At 42.6% G+C, this 27,902-nt stretch overlaps 1 protein-coding gene across 5 annotated transcripts; it reads left to right on the forward strand.

Moving 5' to 3' along the window:
- ZNF480 (zinc finger protein 480) lies at nt 1-27,902 on the forward strand. Of its 5 annotated transcripts, none has more exons than XM_016934344.4 (6): nt 39-90; nt 3,123-3,183; nt 3,270-3,360; nt 17,004-17,130; nt 18,682-18,810; nt 24,420-27,902. In XM_016934344.4, exons 3-6 carry the CDS (start codon nt 3,289-3,291, stop codon nt 25,697-25,699), a joined length of 1,608 nt encoding a protein of 535 aa, XP_016789833.2. In that variant the 5' UTR covers nt 39-90; nt 3,123-3,183; nt 3,270-3,288; the 3' UTR covers nt 25,700-27,902. The 5 variants fall into 5 exon arrangements, with proteins under 5 accessions (XP_016789832.2, XP_063658242.1, XP_016789833.2 ...); XM_063802170.1 differs by lacking the exon at nt 39-90 and adding an exon at nt 2,615-2,712; XM_016934343.4 differs by lacking the exon at nt 3,123-3,183 and having other exon boundaries at nt 1-90.

The following is a 27,902-nucleotide window of genomic DNA, read 5'->3' on the forward strand; positions in this document are numbered from 1 at the left end:
GCCCCGCCCTGCTCGGAGCCCTCCGCTGCGCGCGCAGTTTCCCACAAACCCGGAAGCGGATCGCGTGGAGTGAAGGTCACGCCGCGGCGCGTGAGTTTCCCTTTGTGTAAATTAATCTGCGCTTCCCAACTCCCCCGCGCTTCTGTACCCGGGATCTGAGGGGCCACACAGACCTTGAAATCCTCGCACCGCTCCCTCTACCCCGACCAAATTCAGGCGTCTCCGTGAGAGTCAGGCGGTCGCTTCCCTGTGTGTTTAAATCGCTCGGCGGCGGGTCCTGTCCCCCGTCTTTCTGCCACAGGGCCATGTAGTCACCTCCTGTCGCGGAGTTTTCCTGCTTCAAATCCTTCAGTGATGCTTACATCCGCCCCGCACAGCATAAAGTCCTCCTCCGCTAGGCGGATTCCGGTCTATCCGGTCCCCAAGCCTCGCCTTTGTTGGCCCTGGAGCACAGCGCTCCAATCTCAATCCAGGAGAAGCCGCGTCTTCTGCCGAGTGCTGGGATTCTGCAGACGCCACCCATCTCTTGATCCGGACCCTACCTTTACCCTCCTTGATAGGGGGCCCCGCTACTCCCCAGGCCTTCTCTTCCCAGACACCGCTTCTCCTAACTCTGCGTGTGGGGACGTGACTTACTCTGTCTCTTGACATCCAGTGTTCTTGCGGGCCAAATAACACCCCACTGAAAAGGTGTCCACTGCTTGTGGACATCGGATCCCAATTCCTTCCATGTGAATGTGTGCAGAAAGAGAGATGGAGAGCGAGGGAGAAGAAAGAGAAACATTTTGAAGGAGAAAAAGAAGATTGAGGGAGAGCCATAAGCAGATGGCAAAGTAGAGAGTGGATGGAGGATTTGCAGAGACAGCGAATGAAGCCGAGAAAGTAGCAGGGGGAAAAAAGCAACTGGAGAAATGCAGAGAAAAGTTCCATCTCCGGAGAGATGAAGGACAGCAAGATAGTGAGAGGGGCAGCAAAGTGGGAAGTTCCTCAGTTTGAGAGTGGGGGAGAGGAGGAGGGATTTGGAGCCAGGGCAGACAGAGCAGCATGGTGCTGGGACAGCAAGAGGAGTCAGCTGGTGATAACGAGAGCAGAGGGAGAACCACAGCAGGTGGAGGCCTGGGATCTCACGGTGCCAGAGAGTGGGGACAAGGGGGTGTAACAGAAAAGAAGACATTTAACAGGGAGAGCAGAGGGGGAGTAGAGACAGGGAAAGAGGCAAGACCGGGCACAGTGGCTCACGCCTGTAATCTTAGCACTTTGGGAGGCCAAGGTGGGTGGATCACGTGAGGTCAGGAGTTTGAGACCAGCGTGGGCAACATGGTGAAACCCCATCTCTACTAAAAATACAAAAATTAGCCGGGCGTCAGCGCGTGCATGTAATCCCAGCTACTCAGGAGGCTGAGGCAGGAGAATTGCTTGAACCCGGGAGGCGGAGGTTGCAGTGAGCTGAGATTGCGCCATTGCACTCCAGGCTGGGCGACAAGAGCAAAACTCTGTCTCAGGGGAAACAAACAAACAAACAAAAAAGAGACAAATAGGTGGAGATTGGGATGATCAAAGATTGAGCAGAAAGTTTGGAAAGGGGGTGAAACAAGTTGCCAGAATGGAGCAGAACAGGTGGAAGAGAAGGAATAGAAGGAAGAAGGGGAGAAACATCAGGAGAAGAGAGGGGCTCAAAATGAGCAGAATCTTAGGGGAAAAATAAAGGGGGAAAAAAAGCTAGAGAAAGAAGGTGAGAATGAGAGATACATACAGAATGAGGGAGGGAAACACAGTACCCAGAAAAGAGGGAACCCTGGGTGCAGATGAACAGTGAGTTGATTGGATATTATGATTAAGTTGTGACATTGATTTATCTATTTATAATTTGATAATATGAAATATACTTTAAAAATACAGATGAAGATGAGATATGCAAAACTCCTGTCTGTAAGGCTGGTGCATTTTATAATTCTTGGCATCAGACTTTAGCTTCCACTCACATTCCCTATTCAGGCACAGGTCAGTGACTTGAGTCATTCAGGTGTGGGTCACCCACTTTCCTTTTCCTGGGACGGGGTAGGGTGTGGGCGAGTGTAAAAGATAGCAGGAAAACCAAAGTGTTTTTCCTACTCTTGCAGTCAACACAATAGTGAACACTCAACACAGAATGCTTCATATCTGATGAACAAAATGTGTGGGGATTTCTTCCCACCAACAAGCAATTCGTCAGACACCGCCTGGGTGATCCGTAATTTCAGTCAAGTTGACACTGTCTACTTGAAGTTAGCATCAGATCCCAGAGGTTGGGGGCTCAGTTCCACAAGGCTGCACTTCTTCACGTGCTGGTTGTAAGTTCCTGGTTGGGACCTGAACTTCAACCAAACATCTAAAAATTGAAGATTCCCTTGACCCTTTCCTCAGATTTTATTAATTTGTTAGCCTGGTTCACAGAACTCAAGGAAGCATTTTGCTTAGTTTTACCCATTTGCTATGAAGAATATTGCAAAAGATACAGATGACTAGCCCGATGGAAGAACCCTCCTAGCAAATTAATCAGAAGGGGCTTTGGGATACCCTGATTTTTTTTTTCTTTTGTTTTGTTTTGAGACGGAGTTTCACTCTTGTTGCCCAGGCTGGAGTGCAATGGCGTGATCTCAGCTCACTGCAACATCCATCTCCCAGTTTCAAGCATTTCTCCTGCCTCAGCCTCCCAAGTAGCTGGGATTATAGGTGTGTGCCACCACGCCCAGCTAATTTTTGTATTTTTAGTAGAGACGAGGTTTCACAATGTTGGCCAGGGTGGAATAAATGGAGTTCAGTACTGTTTGAAGTTCCAGGCATCCAATGGGGGTCTTGGGACATATTCCCCATGGATAAAGGGATTCCACTGTGTTCTGTCTCTGGTGCTGAGCACCAAGGCTCCGTGTCCTCCATTTCTGAGGGATTACATGAGCCTGGGATCCATAGAGAGGGGAGGAGGGGCTGTGCTCTGCATGGGGTTTGGTCAGGGCTGGGTCTGGCCCTGAAGGGGAGCTTAGACCAGGCCAGCTCCCCACTGCTGCAGTGTGCGTGTGGGCATCTCTAGGAGGGGAGCAGGTTCTGAAGACGAGTAAAAAACTCACTTGTTGTTCTTCCTGTAGGAGTTTCTTGTCTCTGCATCAACTCTGGTGCAGTGGGCAGCAGAGGACATCTTTCCGCAGGGTGAGGTCTAACCTGTGTGTGTGATTGTGGCACGGGAAGAGGGTGTGTTGATTCTAAGCCCTAAACAGCATATTTTTGACATTTAGGATTGACTTCTAAAGAGTCATGCTGTGTGATGAAAAAGCCCAGAAGAGAAGGAAGAGGAAAGCAAAGGAGTCAGGGATGGCTCTTCCTCAGGTGAGATGATATTCTCGGTGGATTGTTCTGTCTCCTTTCTTTCAGAAACACTGGGCCTTGGAGTTGGGAGTCTTCTCTGAGTCTGAAGTGTCCTGCCTGACAGGTTTGCTCACGCTTACCTATGCCTTCCCTCAGTGCCGAGACCAGCATGGTCGTGGGGACCCTAACCTAGTGGCACTAGAGGAATTAAAGACACAGACACAAGAATAGAGTGTAAAGTGGGATCAGGGGCCACGAGCCTTCAGAGCTGAGAGCTGCGAACAGGGTTTGACCCACATATTTATTGACAGCGAGCCATTGATAAGCATTGTTTCTACAGATTATAGATTAACTAAAAGCATTCCTTATGGGAAACAAAACATTCTTAGCAAGGAGTAGAGAAACAGTCTCTGGCTAATTATCTGCAGCAAAAACGTTTTAAGGCGCAGGCCACTCATGCTATTGTTTGTGGTTTGAGCAGTTTTCCACTCCGGGCAGGCCAGGTGTTCCTTGTCCTGCTCCAGTAAACCAACAGCTTCTAGCAGTGTGTGTCATAGCCATCACGAGCACGTTTCATTGCTGCAAAAATCCTGCTTATGGCCAATTTCTTTAAAGCCTGTTGCCAGCATGTCCCCCTTTCTGTTTTTGCAAAGCAACAAAGGCAAAGGCTGCTTTGTCACGGTGGGCTACTTCTCACAGGATTCGGGATTCGGATCTGCATGCTACACAAAGACAAACAACACAGATTAAAAGCACAATCATCATTGAAATCAGGGAGCCTCCAATTGTCTTGATCCATTTTAACGGGTTAATAGCTGCTAATCTGTCTGCAGCTCCTTCAAGCTCTTTAGTTCCTGGCATTAGCATCAGATGTGCCTGAGAGGCTTGGAATACTTGTTCCTTCAGTTTTGTAATATCTAAAGATAAATTTCCAGTATGACCCTTTAAATGTCTCTTAACTCTTTCCTACTCATGCTCTGTTTCATTATACAGATGAGGAGTAATGCAAAAATCAGAAGTATTCCAATCACATTGTATCTGCATTCTATATTCTAGACTAACTACTTGATCTCCTAGCCACATTACAGTTTATTGGAGATCATTGATTTGATTAGCTAGTTTTCGGTCTGTGTTAGTTTGGGAATTCCACTGCAAAGTAGAATTTTTCTGCCAATTATTTACGTAGTCTGCTCTTTGTACTGTGGAATGCAAAGTAACTCCAGCTACCGTGGCAGTAGCTGTGACAGCAATCAATCCCATAATGGTTAAAATTAAAGTGGCAATGAAACACCGAGAGTACCTCAAACTCTTTTGAAGAATTTCAGTAATGTATGCACAGAAGGAGAGGCTTCCCAAGGACAGGAAAGCTTTACAGGTATCCATACTCCTTCTCAGGCTCTTACCACTAAAATAGAATGATCAGTATTATACAGGGAAGAATTCAAGAAAACAATGTACATTCTTGACAAGTCACATGATGATTAGGGAGATCAAGTTTTAAATCACTTACTCCAAACAGAAAAGGAGGCCTTATTGTCAGTCTCGACATGGCTGCAACTGGGGGGTCCTCGGGTTCCTCCCAAAATCTCTTCCTCAGCATCTGGCTCATGATAAGGTTTCAGGTGTCTTAATGGTATCCAAATCGGCTGCTGGTTTTGGCCTGGAGATACACAAGCATAACTTCTACCCCAAGTTATTATTTTACCTATTTCCCAACTTTTTGTTATGGGATCTCTCCACCAAACCAGTTCTGCTTCTGTCTTTGCAGCTGATTTCTGTAAATGCTGTTCAGCTGCTGATAGCATTTGGCCTTTAGGCAGGCTCAAAAAATTTAAAGTCAATAATGCTGGATTCAATTGCATAATTGCAGTTCCATAATCACTGTTCCCCCCTTTGTGTTTTTGTAATTGCTGTTTTAGGGAGAAATTCATTCTTTCCACAATGGCTTGTCCTTGTGAATTATATGGGATGCCAGTAATGTGTTTAATACTCTATATAGAGAAAAATGTAGCTAGAGCTTGGCTAGTACGGCCTTGGGTGTTATCTGTTTTAATAAAAGCTGGAATGCCCATCACTGCGAAGCACTGCAGAAAATGCCATTTAACACAGGCAGAAGAGTCCCTCGTTTGACAAGTAGCCTAAACAAAGTGAGAAAAGGTATCTACACATACATGCACATAAGCCAGTTTACCAAAAGAAGGAACATAAATGACATCCATTTGCCAAACAGAATTAGGTTCCAATCGCCGAGGATTAACTCCTCCTGTAAAAGATGAGGAATGCACCAATTGGCAAGTTGGGCATTGCTGGATAATAGCTTTAGCTTCTTTCCAGGTAATGCTGTATCTATGTTTTAGACCAGAGGCATTAACATGGGGTAAATTGTGAAGGTGTCTAGCATTAGATATTGCAGTAGCAACTAGGCGATCAGCCATTTGATTCCCTGCAGTTAAAGGTCCTGGAAAGGGTGTATGAGCTCTAATATGAGTAATGGAAAAGGGTGCATTCTATTCCTAACTGTGGTTTGTAACTGGGTAAATAAAGTCATTAGCTGTTCATCTGTTGAAATCATAACTGAGCATTTTTAATTGTGTGGAATGGACTACATATGAAGAATTAGAAATTACATTGACAGGCATCTTAAAAGCAATCAGTACCTTAATTACAGCTACAAGCTCCGATTTTTGAGCTGAAGTATAGGGCGTGTGGAAGACTTTAGTTTTTGATCCAGAGTAAGAAGCTTTACTGTTACTAGACCCATCTGTAAAAACATTTTCAGCACTTTTAATTGGTTTAAATTTAGTTATTCTAGGGAGCATCTAGTTAGTTTTAAAAATTGAAATAATTTTGTTTTTGGGAAGTGATTATTAAGCACTCCCACGAAATCAGCTAAGTGGGTTTGCTAAGTAAGATGATTTATAAAGGATTGTTGTATTTGTGCCTTTGTAAGAGGGACAATAATTTTTTCAGGGTCATATCCATGCAATTTAACAATTCAAATTCTCCCATTCCCTATCAGAGTAGCAATTTGATCCAAATAATGAATTAGAATCCGTGAATTCATATGTGGAAGAAAAAGCCATTCTACCAAGTCTGCTTTTGGACAGTAACACCAGTAGGTGAATGCTGAGTTGGAAAAATCAATACATCTAAAGCCTTTTCTGGATCTATTCTATTTATTTGAGGTTTTATGTACTTGTTTTTCAATGAGTTGTAACTCTGCCTCAGCCTCCTTTGTTAATTGCTGAGGGCTAGTGAGACTAGGATCTCCTTTAAGGATAGAAAATAGATTACTCATGTCATAGGTAGGAATGCCTAGAGCAGGTTATATCCAATTAATGTCCCTTAGTAATTTTTGAAAGTCATTCGGTGTTTTCAGTTGATCCTTATGGTTACTTTCTGTGGCACTACTGTAGTGTCATTTACTAAGGTCCCTAAGTAGGAGTAAGGAGTAGTGGTCTGAATTTTTGTCAGGAGCTGTAATTAAATTGGCATGAGAAACCGAATTTTTTTAAGTGATCATAATATTGGAGTAATATTTCCTGAGTGGGGAGCAGCACAAAGAATATCGTCCATATAATGAATAATATAACACTGTGAAAATTTTTTATGAGTAGGTTCAATTGCTTGTCCTACATAAGTCTGACACATTGTTGGACAGTTTAACATGCCTTGTGGCAACACTTTCCAATGAAAACGCTTAGCAGGCTGCAGGTTGTTTACCGCAGGAATTATAAATGCAAACCGTTCACAGCCTTGCTCAGCTAAGGGGATAGTAAAGAAACAGTCTTTTAAATCTATGACTATTAAAGGCCAATTTTTTAGAATTAGCAGGAAAAGGCAGTCCTGGCTGCAATGTCCCCATAGGTTGTATAACTGAATTAATGGCTCTAAGATCTGTCAACATGCTCCATTTATGTGATTTTTTTCTTAATAACAAAGACCGGAGAATTCCAGGGGGAAAATGTTGGAGCTGTGTGTCCTTTTTCTAATTGTTCAGTAACTAAGTCCTCTAAAGCCTCCAGTTTCTCTTTACTTAGTGGCCATTGTTTTATCCAAGTTGGTTTATTTGTTAACCATTTTAAAGGTATAGGTTCTGGAGGCTTAACAATGGCTGCCATGAAAAATTATATCCTAAACCCTGGTGCGAATTTTGTCCTTCTGCTTGAAGTGGTTTCTTTAACCCTTTTAAATTTTTTTCTAATCCCATGCCAGGCACATACCCCATCTCTTGCATCATATGCTGACTTTGAGGGCTATATAATTGTTCTGGAATGAACGCTTGTGCTCCCCATTGCTGTAATAAATCTCTTCCCCATAAATTTATAGGTATAGCAGTTACAATTGGTTGGCTGGGTGTGGTGGCTCAAGCCTGTAATCCCAGCACTTTGGGAGGCCAAGGTGGGTTGATCACGAGGTCAGGAGTTTGAGACCATCCTGGCCAACATGGTGAAACCCCGTCTCTATTAAAAATACAAAAAAATTAGCCGGGCATGGTGGTGGGCACCTGTGGTCCCAGCTACTCAGGAGGCTGAGGCAGGAGAATGGCGTGAACCTGGGAGGCAGAGCTTGCAGTGAGCCGAGATCGCGCCACTGCACTCCAGCCTAGGGGATGGAGCCAGACTCTGTCTCAAAAAAACAAAAAACAGAAGTTACAATTGGTTGAATAGTCCCAGATTGTTCATTGGGTCCTTCACAATGCAATATATAACTGCTTTGATATACTTTAGGGGCTATACCAACTCCAACTGTGTTAAATCGAGTGGGTTGAATTGGCCACACGGACAGCCAGTGCTGTAGAGAAATGATTGAAATGTCCTCTCCTGTATCTACCAATCCTTTAAGTTTTTTTCCTTAATAGTTATTTCACAGGTAGGATGTTTATTAGTAATTTGATTCACCCAGTAAGCTGCTTTGCCTTGTTTATTTGAGCTTCCAAATCCTCTTGTTCATTTAGTTCATAGCACAGGAGCTTCCAAATCCTCTTGTTCATAGCACAGGAGCTGTGCTATGGGCTCTCCTGGCTCTGCTTTCCAGGGAACAGAAGTAGATATAACAATTTAAATTTCCCCATTGTAATCTGAATCAATGACTCCTGCATGTACTTGCACTCCTTTTAAATTTAAACTAGACCTACCTAGAAGTAAGCCTACTGTCCCCACTGGCAAGGGGTGCCACAGACTCCTGTTGGCACTTTTTGTGGGGGTTCCTCAGGCAGAAAGCTCACAGGTTTTGTGCAGCATAAATCTACTACCGGCTGTGGCAGGGGACAGATATTGTATGGGGGTGAGGGAGTGGCCTGAGCTGGAAATGCCCCGGTTTGGAATGAGGCCTGGGACGGGCCCCTCATGGCGTTTCCTGAAATCGGGTTCCCATCTTCATCAAACTTAGAGTGACACTGATTAGCCCAATGTTTTCGTTTTTTACATTTTGGACATATTTCAGGGTCAGCAGATTTCTTTTTTCCCCCAACTGGCAGCCTGACTTGCTGGTTTTTTCTACATTCTTTTTCAATATGATCATGCTTCCCCCAGTTAAAACAAGCTCCAGGAAGTGGAGTATTTCCTTTACCCACTTTCAGTCCTGCCATTGCCTGGGCTAGCAGAGTAGTCTTATGCAGATTACCTCCAATACCATCACAAGCTTTAATATAGTCAACCAAATGTGCTTTTCCCCTAATAGGTCACAGAGTGGCTTGGCACTCAGGATTGGCATTGTCGAAAACTAATAACCGCAACACTACGTCCTGAGCAGCTGAATCTGCAATCACCTTTTTAAGAGACTCCTGTAATCTAGCTATAAAATATGCATACAGTTCTTTCAGTCCCTGCTTGACAGCACTTGAAGGATATTGTTCCCTGCCTGAAGTGATTTTTTTCCCAAGCTCTAACGCACACTCCTCTAAGCTGCTCTATGGCATCATCCCACATAACCACTTGTGCATCTAAACCACCCCAGCCACCGACTCCCAAAAGTTGGTCTGCAGTTATATTAATTTGAGGTTGGGCCTGGGCGTTGTGAGCAGCCTGGATGGAAGCTTCATCTGCCCACCAAGTTTTAAATTGTAAGAACTGAGCAGGAGTTAGACAAGCTCAAGTAAGTGCATTGTAGTCAGTAGGAATCATTTGACTGGAGACAGCAACATTCTTTAACAGTCCCATTACAAAACGAGAACCTGGTCCATATTGATTAATAGCTTGTTTAAATTCTTTAAGTATTTTAAAAGGAAAAGGCTCAAATGTAGCCATCATATTCCCCTGTTGATCAGGTGGGTGTATTCTAACAGCGAACTGCCAAGCATCCATATCACACTCTCATCTAGCTTGCTGGATTCCTGCCTGAATAGAACCGAGAGCAGTTGCTTGAGGCGCTGCTCAAACAGTCACTAGGGCAACTACTTTTTGTCCAGTGTCCTCTGGAAAAGAAAGACCTGGAGGGTGAGGCCACTCTTTTTCTTCAAAATGATGAGGGGGTGTAGACGGGTAGGGACAAACCTCTCCCTCCTTTGCTGCTTTAGCTGGCAAGGAAACCTTCTCTGTCACTTCTTCTGTACTTCATTACACTACCCTTCTTCCTCTGATTCCTCTTCCTTATCATCTGTGTGGAAAGGCTCCAAGGTGGAATGAACCAGAGCCCACACTGACTAGACAGTTATAGGAATATCCTCAGTGCCATCCTTATATGACTTCTTCAGTGTGCTGCCTACCTTTTCCCAGACCTCTACATGCATAGTTTCTCAGTCCGGATACCAGGGGCAATATTTCTCTACAACACTAAAAACCTGCATGAGTCAGCTAGTGCTAACCTTTACTCTTCCTTTTCTGAGGAGCTGCTGAAGGAGACTCAAATAAGCCTCATGTCTGCTCGACCCTTGTCCCATTGTTACCCTGATGCTTCTGAGCTCCCCTTCTTACTCACCGCAGGGATTGCTTAAGAGTACTTGGGTGTTCTCCAGTGTAGTTCCACATTCTCCAGCCGTCACTCTGGTGACCCTTCGACCCGGGTTTGAGCCCCATGTTGGGCGCCACTTGCTCAGACCAGCTCAGTTGTGGGGACCCTAACCTAGTGGCGCTAGAGGAATTAAATACACAGACACAAGAATAGACTGTAAAGTGTGATCACGGGGCCAACAGCCTTCAGAGCTGAGAGCTGTGAACAGAGTTTGACCCACATTTTATTGACAGCAAGCCAGTGATAAGCATTGTTTCTATAGATTATAGATTAACTAAAAGCATTCCTTACAGGAAACAAAACATTCTTAGCAAGGATTAGAGAAACAGGCTCTGGCTGATTATCTGCAGCAAAAACGTGTTGTTAAGGCACAGGCCACTCATCCTACTGTTTGTGGTTTGAGCAGTTTTCTACTTTGGGCAGGCCAGGTGTTCCTTGCCCTTCTCCAGTAAACCAACAACTTTTAGCAGTGTGTGTCATAGCCATCATGAGCACATTTCATTGCTGCAGAAATCCTATTTATGGCCAGCTTCTTTAAAGCCTGTTTATGACAGGCTTAGGGCCTGTTGCCAGCACCGCAGTCCTTCTAATCTCTCTTAGATTCCATCTCCCGTTACCCAGTGACATGAACTGGGGATGAGGCTTCACTGGGCATGGTTCTGGGAAGGGCTCACTCCCTAGCATGGATGGAGATGGAGTGCGGGCCCCATGGTGTTAGAGCTGTTGGGCAGTAGGGATTGTTCAGGGGCCACATCTGACTTCACCGTCACCTCTCTGTAGACCAGAAGCTGCATGTGGAAGTCATGTATTATTGTGCACAAGCACCTAGTAAATTCTAGGAAAGGAGTGAAGGAAGGAAAACGTTTTCTGCTTGATTTTTTTTTTCTTTTTTTTTTTTTGAGACCGAGTCTTGCTCTGTCATCCAGGCCAGAGTACAGTAGCGCAATCTCGGCTCACTACAACTTCTGTCTCCCTGGTTCAAGCAATTCTTGTGCCTCAGTGTCCCGAGTAGCTGGGATGTCAGGTGCCCACCACCACGCCCAGCTAAGTTTTGTATTTTTATTAGAGATGGGGTTTCAACATGTTGTCTAGGCTGGTCCTGAACTCCCGAGCTCAGGTGATCCACCCACCTCAGCTTCCCAAAGTGCTGGGATTATAGGCGTGAGCCACTGTGCCCAGCCTTCCTGCCTGATTTTTACTACAGTTGAAGCTAAACGCCTTTCCCAGTTTTTTATGTCTAGCTTGGTTCAGGGAGGACGTTCTCTCATCATTCTCAGCGTGTGCCTCTCACAGAGACCGATTTTCCTTTGGGGAGTCTCCTGCACCAGCTGTGTTAAGCAAAAAATGTGATAATTTTGCTAAGAGATTGGAGCAGATTTTTTTTTTTGTCAGAGAGGAGGAAATCATATTCTTGTCCACGAATTATTATTATCATTTTTTCAACATCAAATTATGTATAAATTTGTCTTATAGGAAAACTCCAAATGTACAGGTTAGGCCATCAAATACAAAACATTCCCTGTCCTAAATGTCTATGTGACATGTAAATAATTGTTATGGGAGGGAGCCTTCCACCCTCTCTCAGTCTCACTGGGACCCACTCCTGTCACCTCTGTCAGGAGTGAGAGCAAGTCCTGTAGAATTATATGTATACAGCATTGTGGTGTTTTAAGTAAAATTCTCAGTGATTGTTTTATGATACTTTATTCTGTAAGTTGTGAAAATTTACTCCTTTACAACTTCATGTGAACGTTCTCTGAATTAACAATCAGTCACCTCTCTGTCTTTAGTGTCTGGCTTGGTTCAGGGAAGATGCGCTCTGGTCAGCCCAGCTGGAGACTCTGGAGGTCCCTCGCCTTATCTGGGATGTGTCCTCTCTGGGCTTTGCTTGTTACCTCCTCACTGACGGGGGTGACCAGGTTCTGCTGAGGAGTGTCCCTTTCTGCACCTGCTCTTCAGCCTGTGTGGGGCAATAGGAAGCTGGGGTCTGCACTGTCACCTGGTGTCTGCCTGCATTACTGCTGGCTCTGGTTTATACTGGTGCCTTTGTTCTCAGTGGCTTCCTGACCTGGGGCCCTGTTACTTCAATGCTTATGTTCAGACAAGACAGAAACTTGTCCCTTAGGCAGTTCCCTGAAAAGTCAGAAGGTTGGATAGACATTCCCATTGTTTTCCTCTCTCAGGAGATATCTGGAGTTTGTGGTATCCTCTGGATGATGGCATGTCATGCCTGGGCAGGGGTTCTGGTGGGCGTGTGTCACATTTTCACACTCAGCTCCCAGTAGGTTGACTTGGTACTGGTACATCTCTGGGTGCAGCCTCCTGAGTGGCTTCTGGATTTCTCACAAAAGTCAGTTGGCCCACGTATTCTTGTTTAATTTGTGTCCACATGGATTCAAAATGGTCCGGGGCTTCCTATTCCTCTGTCTTGCTGACATTACTCTTTTAGTAGAGTTGCAGATTTCTTACACAGGTCTGGAATGTCTTCTAGTTAGGGGCCATTTCCTAAGGGAGATGTCAGATGTTTCTTTACTGTATGTGTCATTTTATAAATAATGCTGCTAAAGAAGGAAATTTTTTTCAATATATTCTTTTTTCTTTTTTTAAAATTTATTTTCTTCTTTTAATTCATTTTTCTTTCTTTTTTTTTTGAGACAGAGTCTTGCTCTGTCACCCAGGCTGGAGTGCCATGGCAGGATCTCAGCTCACTGCAACTTCTGTCTTCTGGGTTCAAGCAATTCTCATGCCTCAGCCTCACAAGTAGCTGAGATTACAGGCACCCACCACCATGCCCAGCTAATTTTTTGTATTTTTAGTAGAGATGGGGTTTCACCATGTTGGCCAGGCTGGTCTCGAACTCCTGACCTCAAGTGATCCGCCTGCGTCGGCCTCCCAAAATGCTGGGATTACAGGCATGATCCCAGCACTGCACCAGGCTAATATATTCTTATTAGTTAATATGTTAAAATGACATTCTTTGTCTTGGTTAAAATAATTTTGTTAATTATATACATTTTTAAATCCAGCTTTTTCCTGCCCCCAACCCCAACTAATTTTTTTTTTTTTAACCTCTCTTTCTGGTCCCTGCCCAGGCATCCTGTGCAGTGGTGATTCGCTGCAGCACAGACCAGCCCCCTTTTCCCTGCCTTAAAGTCGAGGAAATGTCTGCCATGTTTACTGCTGATTATCATGTTTCATGAGACGTTCTTGCTTAATGATATGCTTGTTTCTGTTTTCAAATTTTATTTTTGTCCTTCTTTTTAATTATCTAGTAATTTCTTAAGATGTATACTGCTAGCCGGTCATGGTGGCTCATGCCTGTAATCCCAGCACTTTGGGAGGCCGAGGCGGGTGGATCACGAGGTCAGGAGATCGAGACCATCCTGGCTAACACAGTGAAACCCTGTCTCTACTAAAAATAGAAAAAAAAAATTAGCCGGGCATGGTGGCGGGCACCTGTAGTCCCAGCTACTTGGGAGGCTGAGGCAGGAGAATGTTGTGAACCCGGGAGGCGGAGCTTACAGTGAGCCAAGATCACGCTACTGGACTCCAGCCTGGGTGACAGAGCGAGATTCCGCCTCAAAAAAAAAAAAAAAAAAAAAAAAAGATGTATACTGCTGAGATATTTTCTGTGACTTATTTTGTTGAATTATTATATTAATAAATTTTCTGTCATGTATTAATGTTTTATTAATGGAATATATTGATAAACCCCATTGGGCTTTTGTAAATACCAAATAGATAAATTTTATGGACATAATTATTATATTTATGTAAGTCAGGGTTGATCATGTGTGTAGAATCCCAGCTTCTTGGGAAGCTGAGGCAGGAGGATCCCTTGAATGCAGGAGTTTGAGACCACCCTAGGCAACATACTGAAACCCCATCTCAATTTTTTAAAATATTATGTATAATCATGTTTTTTATATCAATAAAGATGGGATCTTTCTGTGTTGCCCAGGCTGTTCTCAAACCCCTGTCCTCAAGCAGACCTCCCACCTTGGCCTCCCAAAGTGCTGGGATTACAGGTGGAGCCACCATGCCCAGCCTACATTTATATTTTTGAATCTGGGTATTTAATAGAGATTGGAGTTCAACTTTCTGTGTTTTTTCATGGTCTATCATTTTTTAATGGCTTAATATACAGCAGTGTTTATAAACTCAATTGAGTACAATTTATACATTTTTGTTGCAAACATGCTGAAATGTACATAGCAAAAATAACAATGACAGATGGGTGCAGTGGTACAAACCTTTAGTTCCAGATACTTGGGAGGCTGAGGAGGGAGAAACATTTGAGCCCCAGGAGTTCAAGGCCATAGTACACTGTGAATAAGCCACCTCCATGCAACCTGGACAACATAGTGAGACCCTGTCTCTAAAAATTAAAAAAAAAAGTGATGACAAATGTCATCTAAAAAATAGGTTATTGACAGACGACTCCTATTTCAGTTGATGTGTATAAATGTATATGTATGCTAGTGTATATGGGTCTAAGTGTACATATATATAAGTGTGGACCATGATGCGTGTTCATGACTGCACAGATGAGCAAGCCTATGGTTTTATTAAAGACACGTCATCATTTTTATGTATTTTTTTAACAGTTGAAATTACATCTGAAATATTTTCCATGACCTCGGAAATTGTCCTACACCATCATGTTAATGAGTTGATGGCTGTGAATAGTAACATGGGATACATGTGTGTACTCATATATAATTTTTTTTTTTTTTGACAGTCTCTTTTTGTCACCAGGCTGGAGTGCAGTGGCGTGATCTTGGCTCACTGCAATCTCTGCCTCCCAGGTTCAAGTGATTCTCCTGCCTCAGCCTCCTGAGTAGCTGGGATTAAAGGCACGTGCCACCGTGCCCAGCTAATTTTTGTATTTTTTAGTAGAGACTGGGTTTCACCACGTTGGTCAGGCTGGTCTTGATCCCCTGACCTTGTGATCCGCCCTCCTTGACCTCCCAAAGTACTGGGATTACAGGCATGAGCCACCGTGCCCAGCCATAATGACCTTTTATGAAGGTCCATGATTTTATCCCTAAACTTGTTTTAACTTTTTTCTTAGGTAATTGTCAATTTACTTTTGATGCTGATCTGTTCATTGTTTGAGTCTTTTGGTTTGGTTCTAATGCCCGGACGCCTGGGATCCGGTGCTTACTTTGCTGTTTTTAGTCCTTACACCTGGGGCGAGTTTCTTAGGGTATCTGTGACACAGTTGTCTTCTCAGTAAGACAGGGACAGGTCTTTCTTTCATGGGCTTTTGTTGTTATAGGAGTTAGTACATGTAAAGCATTTAGAATAGTGCCTGTCACATGGAAAGTGTTCAAAAGCTTCAGTCATTGCTATTGTTATCATCCCAGTTTTATAATTCTTTTTTTTTTGAGACAGAGTCTCACTCTGTAGCCCAGGCTGTAGTGCAGTGGTGTGATGTTGGCTCATTGCAACTTCTGCCCCCTGGGTTTAAGCAATTCTCTTGCCTCAGCCTCCTGAGTAACTGGGATTACAGGCACCCACCAGTACCCCCAGCTGATTTTTGTATTTTTAGTAAAGATGGGGTTTCACCATGTTGGCCAGGATGGTCTTGAACTCCTGACCTCAAGTGATCTGCCCTCCTCGGCCTCCCAAAATGGTAGGATTACAGGCCTGAGCCACCGCGCCCAGCCTATAATTCTTTCTCTTTTTTTTTTTTTTTTTGTGAGATGAAGTCTCACTCTTGTCCCCCAGGATGGACTACAGTGGTGCAATCTCAGCTCACTGCAACCTCTGCCTTCCTGGTTCAAGTGATTCTTCTGCCTCAGCCTCCTGAGTAGCTGGGATTAACAGGTGCATACCACCACGCCCAGCTAATTTTTGTATTTTAATTAGAGACGGGGTTTCACCATGTTGGCCAGACTGGTCTCTAACTCCTGACCTCAGGTCATCTGCCCGCCTCAGCCTCCCAAAGTCCTGGGATTACAGGTGTGAGCCACCATGCCTGGCCTATAATTCTTTTTTTTTTTTTTTTTTGAAGCCACTGTGGACATTGTCATCTCCAAAGACACCACTTGTCTTGTAGTGATGGTGATATTGATAGGTATTCAGATCAGGTAGATACTGAATATGACTTGGAGTGTCAAAAATAATAGCTAATGCTTCTATAGAGATAACCATGGGTTAATTTTTTATTGGCATTTCTTATATGTCCACAAAATGAGAAATCTATATTGATTTTTAAAATATAACTTCTTTTGGAAAAGTATAATAAAACACAATTCACAGGCCAGGGTGGTGGCTCACACCTGTAATCCCAGCACTTAGGGAGGCTGAGATGTGTGGACAAGAGTTCAAAACCAGCCTGGCCAACGTGGTGAAATTCCATCTCTACTGAAAATACAAAAATTAGCCAGGTGTGATGGTGTGCACCTGTAGTCCCAGCTACTTGGGAGGCTGAGGCACAAGAATTGATTGAACCCAGGAGGCGGAGGTTGCAGTGAGCCGAGATCGCACCACTGCACTCCAGCCTGGGCAACAGAGTAAGACTCTGTCTCAAAAAAAAGAAAAAAAAAAACACATTTACAGACACATAACTACATCACAGATACCTTAATGGGGATTCGTCAGAACATTCTCTTCAATCCAGTTAATCTTTACAACTCCCTTCTCATTTTGAGTGAAGATTAATACCCTTTACATATCCTGTTGGTGAAATGTGGTTTTCATTTTAGGGACACTTGACATTCAGGGATGTGGCCATAGAATTCTCTCAGGCGGAGTGGAAATGCCTGGACCCTGCACAGAGGGCTTTATACAAGGATGTGATGTTGGAGAACTACAGGAACCTGGTCTCCCTGGGTGAGGATCATGCCCCTGCAGAAGCCGGGATCTGCCCTTGGTTATTTCAGCATTTTCCCTTGTGTGCCTCCTGGGAGCCCCTGCATTGTTTGACTGACATTAAGCAGGAGAATCACTTGAACCTGGGAGGCAGAGGTTTTGGTGAGCCGAGATCACGTCATTGCCAGCCTGCCAACAGAGTGAAACTCCGTCCCAAAAAAAAAAAAAAAAAAAACCAAGAAAACCCTTATTGACTCAGGCTGGGACCCGTGGCTCACACCTGTAATCCCAGCACTTTGGGAGGCCAAGGCAGGAGGATCACTTGAGGTCAGGAGTTTGAGACCAGCCTGGCCAACATGGTGAAACCCCATCTCTACTAAAAATACAAAAATTAGCCGGGCATGGTGGTGGGAGCCTGTAATCCCAGCTACTTGGAAGGCTGAGTCAGGAGAATCTCTTGAACCCAGGAGGTGAAGGTTGCAGTGAGCCAAGAATGCACCATTGCACTCCAGCCTGGGTAACAAGAGTGAAACTCCGTCTCATTAAAACAAACAAACAAACAAAAAAAACCTAAAAACCTTGTTGACTCAGAAATGAAAAGCTCCATAGTGTTTTCTGGAGTTGAAATGTCCTTTTTCTTCAGATGTTCTGTCCCCTTCATTATACATCATTGGGTGGTAACTGGGCGGAAGTATGCATAAAACCTTTTTTGTTTGTTTTTGAGATTGAGTCTTGCTCTGTTGCCCCGGCTGGAGGGCACGTGATCTTGGCTTACTGCAGCCTCTGCCTCCCAGGCTTAAGCAATTCGCCTTAGCCTCCCTAGTAACTGGGATTACAGGCACGTGCCACCACACCCGGCTAATTTTTCTATATTTCATTTTTACAATGTTGGCCAGGCTGGTCTCAAAGTCCTGGGCTCGAGCAATCCACCTGCCTCAGCCTCCCGAAGTGCTGGGATTACAGGCATGAGCCCCCGCACCCAGCTGCATAAAACCTTACGGCAAACTTTTCAGATACCCACTTCCGTGTTTTCTACTCCTGTGCTTTGTTTTATGTTTTGTTTTTTTTTTTTTGAGACAGAGTGTTTCACTCTTGGAGGCTGGAGTGCAATGGCGCAATCTCGGCTCACTGCAACCTCCGCCTCCTGGGGTCAAATGATTCTCCTGCCTTAACTGCTCGAGTAGCTGGAATTAGAGGCATGTGCCACCATGCTTGGCTAATTTTTTTTTTGTATTTTTAGTAGAGACGGAGTTTCTCTGTGTTGGTCAGGCTGATCTCGAACTCCCGACCTCAGATGGTCCACCCATCTCGGCCTCCCAAAGTGCTGGGATTACAAGCGTGAGCCACCACGCCCAGCCTCTACTCCTGTGCTTTATACTCAGTAGTTCTTGGAAAGGGGCTTGATGTCTGCATGTTATAATATTCCCTAAGCATTCAGAAGGAGGCAGTCTATGGATAAATTTGTGAAATATTATTCTTGATTCATTTGTGATATCCTGTCTCCTTCCTACACATAGGGCTTGGATTTTGGAGATGCCACAGCACATTTTGATTTTTTTTTTTTACAAACAGGAATCTCTCTTCCTGACCTGAATATTAACTCCATGTTGGAGCAAAGGAGGGAGCCCTGGTCTGGTGAGAATGAAGTGAAAATAGCAAAAAATTCAGACGGGAGGGAGTGCATCAAAGGCGTGAACACAGGTAAGAGCTCAGATGGGCATGGTGGAAGCCATGCTGTTGTTTGGGCTTTTGTTTTGTTTTGTTTTGTCTAGTTTGGGTTTTTTATGTTTGTATTTTTGTTTGTTTTGTTTTTGAGATGGAGTCTCACTCTGTCATAAAACAGAGCCTGAGAGACAGAGCGAGACTCAGTTTCAAATAAATAAATAATTTTTTTGTTTATTTGACTGGAGATCTTTCTTTCGCTCTCTCTCTTTCTCTTTCTTTCTTTCTTGCTTTCTTCCTTTCTTCCTTTCCTTTATTTGAGATGGAATTTTGCTCTATTGCCCGGGCTGAAGTGCAGTGGCGCTATCTCAGTTCATTGCAACCTCTGCCTCCTGGGTTCAAGGGATTCTGCTACCTCAGCCTTCCAGGTATCTATGATTATGGTCACCTGCACCATGCCTGGCTAATTTTTGTTTGTATTTTCAGTAGAGACAGGGTTTCACTATGTTGGCCAGGCTGGTCTCGAACTCCTGACCTTAAGTGATCTATCTGCCTCGGCCTCCCAAAGTGCTAGAATTACAGGCATGAGCTACCGCGCCCAGCTTCTTTTTGTTTTTCAGATACAGGGGTCTTGCTATGTTGATTTTGAACCCCTAGGCTTAAGCAGTCCTCCTGCCTCAGCCTCCATAAGTACTCTGATTACCGGCATGAGCCATGATGCCTAGTCTTATTTTTTTATTTCGAATTTAGATTTAATTGATTACCAGGAATATTTAACTAATTCCCCCGACAATTTCACTGTCTCCCCTCCCACTTTCTTGTCTGTTTGTGTGAATTTCAGTATTTTGGATACTCAAATGGAATCATACAGTTTTTGTCTTTTTATGACTGGCTTATCTCACTTAGCGTAGTGTCTTTCAGGTTCATCTATTTTGTAGCACATCAAGAAATTTGTATATTCTTTTAGGACTGAATAATGTTCTTCTATTTGTCTGTACCACAGTTTGTTTAACTATTCATCCATTGGTGGACACCTGCATTGGGCCTACCTCTTTATTATTTTTGAATAATGCTGCTATGAACATGGGTTTTTGTTGTTGTTGTTTTTTGAGACAGTGTCTCACTGTCTCGCCCAGGCTGAAGTGCAGTGGCATGATCTTGGCTCACTGCAACCTCCACCCGCTGGGTTCAAGCGATTCTCCTGCCTCAGCCTCCCAGACAGCTAGGACTACAGGTGCACACCACCATACCCAGCTAGTTTTTGTATTTTTAGTAGAGACGGGGTTTCACCATATTGGCCAGGCTCGTCTTGAACTCCTGACCTCATGATCTACCTGCCTCAGCCTCCCAAAGTGCTGGGATTATAGGCGTGAGCTATCGTGCCTGGCCTTGACCATGGGTTTTTAAGTATCTCTTCAAGATGCTGTGTTTACTTTCATTTTATTTTTCATTTGTTTGTTTGAGATGGAGTTTCGCTTTTGTTGCCCAGGCTGGAGTGCAATGGTGCAATCTCGGCTAACTGCAACCTCCACCTCCTGGGTTCAAGCAGTTCTCCTGCCTCAGCCTCCTGAGCAGCTGGGATTACAGGTGTGTGCCACCACGCCCAGCTAATTTATGTATTATTAGTAGAGACAGGGTTTCACCATGTTGACTAGGCTGGTCTCGAACTCCTCACCTCAGGTGATCCGCCTGCCTAGGCCTCCCAAAGTAGTAACATTAAGGGTGTGAGCCAGTGCGCCTGGCCTTTTTCTTTTTTATCTTTATACCCAGATGTGGAATTGTTGCCTATACTGATCATTTGATTTTGGATTCTTTGAGAAAATGTCATACTTGTTTCCATAGTGACTGCACCATTTCAATTTTCCACCAACAGCGGCACAAAATTCTCCTATTTCTCCATATTTTCGACAACACTTGTGATTTTCTGGTGTTTCATTTTTTTCCCTTTTCTTGACAAAACGTATTCTATATGGGTGTGAGGTGATATTCTTTATTGGTATGAGGAAAAATATTCAGTTTTCTATTTGCATTTCTCTCTAATGATTTGTGATATTTTGCATTTTCTTATATGGTCGTATATCACCTTTGGAAAAATGTGTATTTCTTTCCACATTTCTTAATTCGTTATTTGTTTTGCTTTGTAGGACTTATTTATATATTTTTATTTTATTATTTTAAATAATTATTTATTTTTTGAGACGGAGTCTTGCTCTGTCACCCAGGCTGGATGCAGTGGCGTGATCTCGGCTCACTGGTACCTGCGCCTCCCAGGTTCAAGGAATTCTCCCACCTCAGCCTCCCAAGTAGTTGGGATTACAGATGCACACCACCATGCCTGGCTAAATTTTTGTATCTTTAATAGAGATGGGTTTTCACTATGTTGGCCAGGCTGGTCTTGAACTCCTGACCTCAGGTGATCTACCTGCTGCAGCCTCTCAAAGTGCTGGGATTACAGGCATGAGCCACCACATCCGGCCTATATATATTTTAGATATTAAGTTTTTATCACAGATATGATATGCAAATATTTTCTCACATATGGTAGGTTTTCTTTACATTGTGGTAATTGTTTTCTTCTATCCACAATAGTTCTCAATTTTGTCATAGTGCATCGTGTGTATATTTACCTTCTTTCCTGTACTATCAATTTTATATCTGGGGAAATGTTGAATCCAATCTCATGAAGCTTTTTACCTATGGTTTTTTCTAGGAGTTTTATCGTTTTAGGTCATGAATAGACTTTAAGTTAATTTTTGCATAGGGTGTAAAGTAAGGGTTCAGCCTCATTCTTTTGCTTGTGGGCATCCTTTTTCTTCAGCACTATTTGATGAAGTGACTGTCCTTTCCTTGTTACATGGTCTTGACATTTTGATTGAACATCATTCTACCAAGTATTTGAGGGTTTGTTTCTGGCTTCTCTATTCTTGCTTTTTTTTCATTTTTGCATGGGGGGATGGATTCTCGCTCTGTCATCCAAGCTGGAGTGCAGCAGTGAGATCTCGGCTCACTGCAACCTCTGCCTCCTGGGTTCAAGTGATTCTCCTGCCTCAGCCTCCCGAGTAGCTGGGATTACAGGCATGTGCCACCATGCCTGGCTAATTTTTGTATTTTTAGTAGAGATGGGGTTTCACCACGTTAGTCAGTCTGGTCTCAAACTCCTGACCTCAAGCAATCTGCCCGCCTTGGCCTCCCAGAACCCTGAGATTACAGGTGTGAGCCACCACACCTGGGTCATTTTTTACTTTAATGGAGAATTTTATCCTCTCATTTGGGTTACCAGTACTGTCTGGAATCCTTTTATTTCATTTTGAAGGGCTCCCTGTAGCATTTCTTGTTGGACAGGTCTAGAGTAATAATGAACTTTCTTAGCTCTTCTTTATCGAGGAAAGTCTAAATTTCTCCTTTATTTTTGCAGGTGACTTTTGCTAAATATAGTATTCTTGGTTGATTTTAAGCACTTTCAATATGTCATCTCACTGCCTTCTGGCAGGCAAAGTTTCCACTGGAGAAAGCACATAGTCTTATACCTTTTCCTCTAAATGGCAAATATCTTTTTTGTTGCTCCTGTCAAAATTCTTCCTCTGTCTTTGATGTTTGATAATTTGCTTATAATGTATCTCTGTGTGAATGTCCTTGGGTTCATTTTAATTTGAATGGTCAAGCTTCTTGAATTGTATATTCAGGTCTTTCTTCAGAATTGGGATTCGGACAATTATTTGGACATTATTTCTTCAGTTGCAATTTCTGATCCTCTGTCTTCTCCTTGTGAACCTCTAATAATTTGTATGTTGTTGTGCTTGAGAGCATCCGAAAAATGTATTAGCATTTATTTGCTTTTCTTCTCTGTTTTTTGTTTTTGGTCTTTGTAGCTGATACTGTGTTTTTTTTTTTGTTTTTTTTTTTTTTAATTAGAGTCTCGCTCTGTAGCCCAGGCTGGAGTGTAATGGCTCCATCTTGGCTCACTGCAATCTCTGCCTCCCAGGTTCAAGCGATTCTCCTGCCACAGCCTCCTGAGTAGCTGGGATTACAGGTGCATGCCCCCACGTCCATCTAATTTTTGTATTTTTAGTGGAGACAGGCTTTCACCGTGTTGGTCAGGCTGGTCTCAAACTCCTGACCTAGTGATCCTCCTGCCTTGGCCTCCCAAAGTGCTGGGATTACAAGCGTGAGCCACTGTGCCTGGTGGAGCTGATACTTTTGAATAACTGACCTTTAAGTTTGCTCATTCTTTTTGGTGCTCTATCCATCTGCTGTTGAGCACCTAATGAATTTTTACTTTATTTATTGTATTTCAGCTCCAGAATGTTTTTTGTTTCCTCCTTTGTTTAATATCCTCCTTCTCATGTATTGTTTTTCTGATTTCATTTAGTTGTCTATCTCTCCTTGATATCTTTTAGCTTATTAAGAATCTTAAGGCAATTGCTTTAAATATTTGTCAAGGGCCAGGTGCAGTGCCTCATGCCTGTAATCCCAACACTTCAGGAGGCCAAGGCAGGAGGATCACTTGAGCCAAGGAGTTCGAGACCAGTCTAGGCAATATCACGAGCCCTTGTCTCTAAAAGAACACAGAAAAAACTTGCTGAGGCTGGATGTGGTGGCTCACGCCTGTAATCCCAGCACTTTCGGAGGCTGAGGTGGCCGGATCATGGTCAGGAGTTCCAGACCAGCCTGGCCAACATGGTAAAACCCCATCTCCACTAAAAATACAAAAATTAGCTGAGCATGTTGGCCGGCACCTGTAGTCCCAGTTACTCGGGAGGCTGAGGCAGGATAATTGCTTTAACCTGGAGGTGGAGGTTGCAGTGAGCTGAGATTGCGTCATTGTACTCCAGCCTGGGCAACAAGAGCAAAACTCCATCTTAAAAACAAACAAAAGAAATAACAAAAAACCCCGAAACTTGCTGAATGTGGTGGTGCATGCCTGTAGACCCAGCTACTCAGGAGGCTGAAGCAGGAGAGATCGCTTGAGCTGGGGAAGTAGATGCTGCGGTGAGCTACACTATACCACTGCACTCCAGCCTGGACGATAGAGTGAGACCCTGTCTTAAATAAATAAATAAATAAATATTTGTCTAGTAATTTAGAGAGCTGCCTGTCTTTTTCTAGGTTTGGCTTTATTTACTTTTTAGCCATATTTCTCTTTCCTTTCATAGGCCTTGTAATTTTTGGATTAGGTTTGGTAAAATAACTGCTTCTCTCAGTTGTTTTGTATAAGACTTGGTCAGAGGGAGATCTTTTCTAATTAGCCTGTTGTAAAGGGTGTGGGAACACTCACTCCTTTTCTGGGGATATGCCTTTCCTAGCTTTGTGCATGTACTGTTATTATGTATACTGCTTCTCTTGAGTGTCTTATTTTCCCTAGAGACTTGTCCCTTCTTTTTCTCAGAAGGTTTCAATTCCTGTTCTATCTCTCTACTCATAATCCCTCTCAAACTCACCTGTAATCCTCCTGACTCCTACAGATTTCCCAGCACTCCAGTGCATCACCTTACCCTTTTCTATTTTCAGCACAACCAGCGTGATGTACAAAGTGTGCTGATATTTCTTCCAATGTCTGAGTCAGATGAGGCAGATTCTAGTATTTTCATCAGACTCTAAACATGCCGGAATTATGGGGTCTGAATTTTACTTTTTTCTTGCTTTCCTAGGGAGCAGCTATGCATTGGGAAGCAATGCAGAAGACAAACCAATTAAAAAACAACTTGGAGTATCCTTTCACTTACATCTGTCTGAACTGGAGCTATTTCCAGATGAAAGGGTAATAAATGGATGTAATCAAGTTGAAAACTTTATCAACCACAGTTCCTCTGTTTCCTGTCTTCAAGAAATGTCTTCCAGTGTCAAAACCCCCATTTTTAATAGGAATGATTTTGATGATTCTTCATTTCTCCCACAAGAACAGAAAGTACACATTAGAGAAAAACCTTATGAATGTAATGAGCATAGCAAAGTCTTTAGAGTGTCTTCCAGCCTTACTAAACATCAAGTAATCCATACTGTAGAGAAACCTTACAAATGTAATTCATGTGGGAAGGTCTTTAGTCGCAATTCACACCTTGCAGAACATTGTAGAATTCATACTGGAGAGAAACCTTACAAATGTAATGTCTGTGGCAAGGTTTTTAGTTACAGTTCAAACTTTGCACGACATCAAAGAATTCATACCAGAGAGAAGCCGTATGAATGTAATGAATGTGGTAAAGTCTTCAGTAATAATTCTTACCTTGCACGACATCAAATAATTCATGCTGAAGAGAAACCTTACAAATGTAATGAATGTGGTAAGGGCTTCAGTCATAAGTCATCTCTAGCAAATCATTGGAAAATTTATAGTGGAGAGAAGCATTACACATGTGATGAATGTGGCAAGGCCTTCTATAGGATTGCGCTCCTTGTACGACATCAGAAAATTCATACTGGAGAGAAACCTTACAAATGTAACGAATGTGGAAAGGTCTTTATTCAAAATTCACACCTAGCACAACATTGGAGAATTCATACAGGAGAGAAACCTTACAAATGTAATGAATGTGGAAAAGTATTTAATCAACTTTCAAATCTTGCACGACATCGAAGAATTCATACTGGAGAGAAGCCTTACAAATGTAATGAATGTGGTAAAGCATTTAGTGAGTATTCAGGCCTTTCAGCCCATCTTGTAATCCACACTGGAGAGAAGCCTTACAAATGTAGTGAATGTGGCAAGGCATTCAGACACAAGTTATCACTAACCAATCATCAGAGAATCCATACTGGAGAAAGACCTTACAAATGTAATGAATGTGGCAAGGTCTTCAATCGAATTGCACACCTTGCACGACATCGGAAAATTCATACTGGAGAGAAACCTTACAAATGTAATGAGTGTGGCAAGGCCTTTAGTCGCATTTCATACCTAGCACAACATTGGACAATTCATATGGGATAGAAACTACAAATGCAACAAATGTGTCAAAGAATTTAGTGTGCACTCAAGCCTTACTACCCATCTTTTATTCCATACTGCAAAGAAATTTTGCAAATGTAAAGAATATGACAAGGTCTTCAAACACAAGTTTTTCTAATAATTCATTAGAGAATTTATACTGGAGAGACTTCACAATTATAATAAATGTGTGGAAAAGTCTTCAAAAAAATTTCACACCTTGCAAAAGGAGATCTAAAAAACACAATCAGAAATGACAAAGGGGACATTACCACCAACCCCACAGAAATACAAAAAACCCTCAAAGATTACTATAAACACCTGTATGCACACAAACTAGAAAACCTAGAAAAAAATTAATAAATTCCTTGAAAGATATAACCCCCCAAGATTGAACCAAGAAGAAACTGCATCCCTGAACAGACCAATAATGAGTTCCAAAATTTAATCACTAATTAAAAATCTATCAAACAAAACTCTGGACCAGACAGATTTATAGTTGAAGCCTACGAGATGTATAAAGAAAAGCTGTTACCAATCTTACTGAAACTGTTCAAAAACATGGATGCAGAGGGACTCCTCCCTATCTGATTCTATGAGGCCAGCATCATTCTAATACCAAAACCTGACAGGCACAATGAAAAAAGAAAACTTCAGGCTGGTACTCCTGACCAATATAGGTGCCAAAATCCTCAGCAAAATACTAGTAAACCAGATCCATCTGCACATCAAAAAGCTAATCCAACATTATCAAGCAGGCTTTAGTGTTGGGCTGCAAGGTTGGTTCAGTATACACAAATCAATAAATGTGATTTATCACATACACAGAACTAAAAACAAAAACCACATGACCATCATCATCTCTTTAGATGCAGAAAGGTTTTTAATAAAATTCAACATCCCTTCATTTTAAAAACCCTCAACAAATTACACATTGAGGGAACATACTTCAGTAAGAACCATCTATGCTGGACTCACAGCCAAATTAATACTGAACAAGCAAAAGCTGGAAGCATTCCCCTTGAGAACTGGAAAATGACAGGGATGACCACTCTCACCACTCCGATTCAACATAGTACTGGAAGTCCTAAGCTTAGTGATCAGGCAAGATAAAGATATGAAAGGCATATATAAATAGGAAGAGGGGAAGTCAGTTTCTCTTGCAGAAGATATAATTCTGTATTTAGAAAACCTGTTGTCTCTGCCCAAAGGCTCCTAGATCTGATAAACAACTTCAAAAAAGTTTCAGGATACAAAATCTGTGTACAAAAATTAGTTGCATTTCTATACACCAGTAACGTCCAAGCTATGAACCAAATCAAGAATGGAATCCCATTCACAGTAGCCACAAAAAGTATAAAATACCTAGGAATACAGCCAACCAGGTAAGTGAAAGATTTCTACAATGAGAATTACAAAGCAGTGCACAAAGAAATCAGAAACAATAAAAATTGAAAAATATCTCATGCTCATGGATAGGAAGAATCAGTATTGTTAAAATACTGCCCAAAGCAATTTACAGAGCCAATGCTATTTCTATCAAACTACCAATGGCATTTTTCACAGAATCAGAAGAAAACATTCTGAAATTTATTTGGAACCAGAAAAGCCCAACCTAAATAGCAAAAGCAATCCTAAGCAAAAAGAGCAATGTTTGAGGTATCACACTACCCAACTTTAAACCATACTACAAGGCTACAGCAACTAAAACAGCATGGTGCTGGTATAAAAAAAGACACATAGATCAATGGAATAGGTAAGAGAACCCAGAAATAAAGGCATATACCTACAACCATGTGATCCTCAACAAAACTGACAAGCAATGAAGTAAGAACTTCATTCAGTAAGTGGTGCTGGCATAACTGGCTAGCCATATGCAGGATATTGAAACTGGACCCCTATCCTTCACGATATACAAAAATCAACTCAAGATGGATTAAAGACTTAAATATAAAACCTAAAAGTATTAAATCCCTAGAAGAAAACCCAGGAAATGCCATTCTGGACATAAGTGCTGGAAAAGACTTAATGATGAACACCCCAAAGCAATTGCAACAAAAACAAAAATTGACAAGTGGGACCTAATTAAACTAAATAACTTCTGCACAGCAAAAGAAGCTATTTACAGACTACAGAATGGGAGAAAATGTTTACAAACTGCATCTGACAAAGATCTAATCCAGAATCTATAAAGAACTCAAACAAA

Source organism: Pan troglodytes, chromosome 20 (assembly GCF_028858775.2).
Source record: "Pan troglodytes isolate AG18354 chromosome 20, NHGRI_mPanTro3-v2.0_pri, whole genome shotgun sequence".
Classification (NCBI taxonomy): Eukaryota; Metazoa; Chordata; class Mammalia; order Primates; family Hominidae; genus Pan; species Pan troglodytes.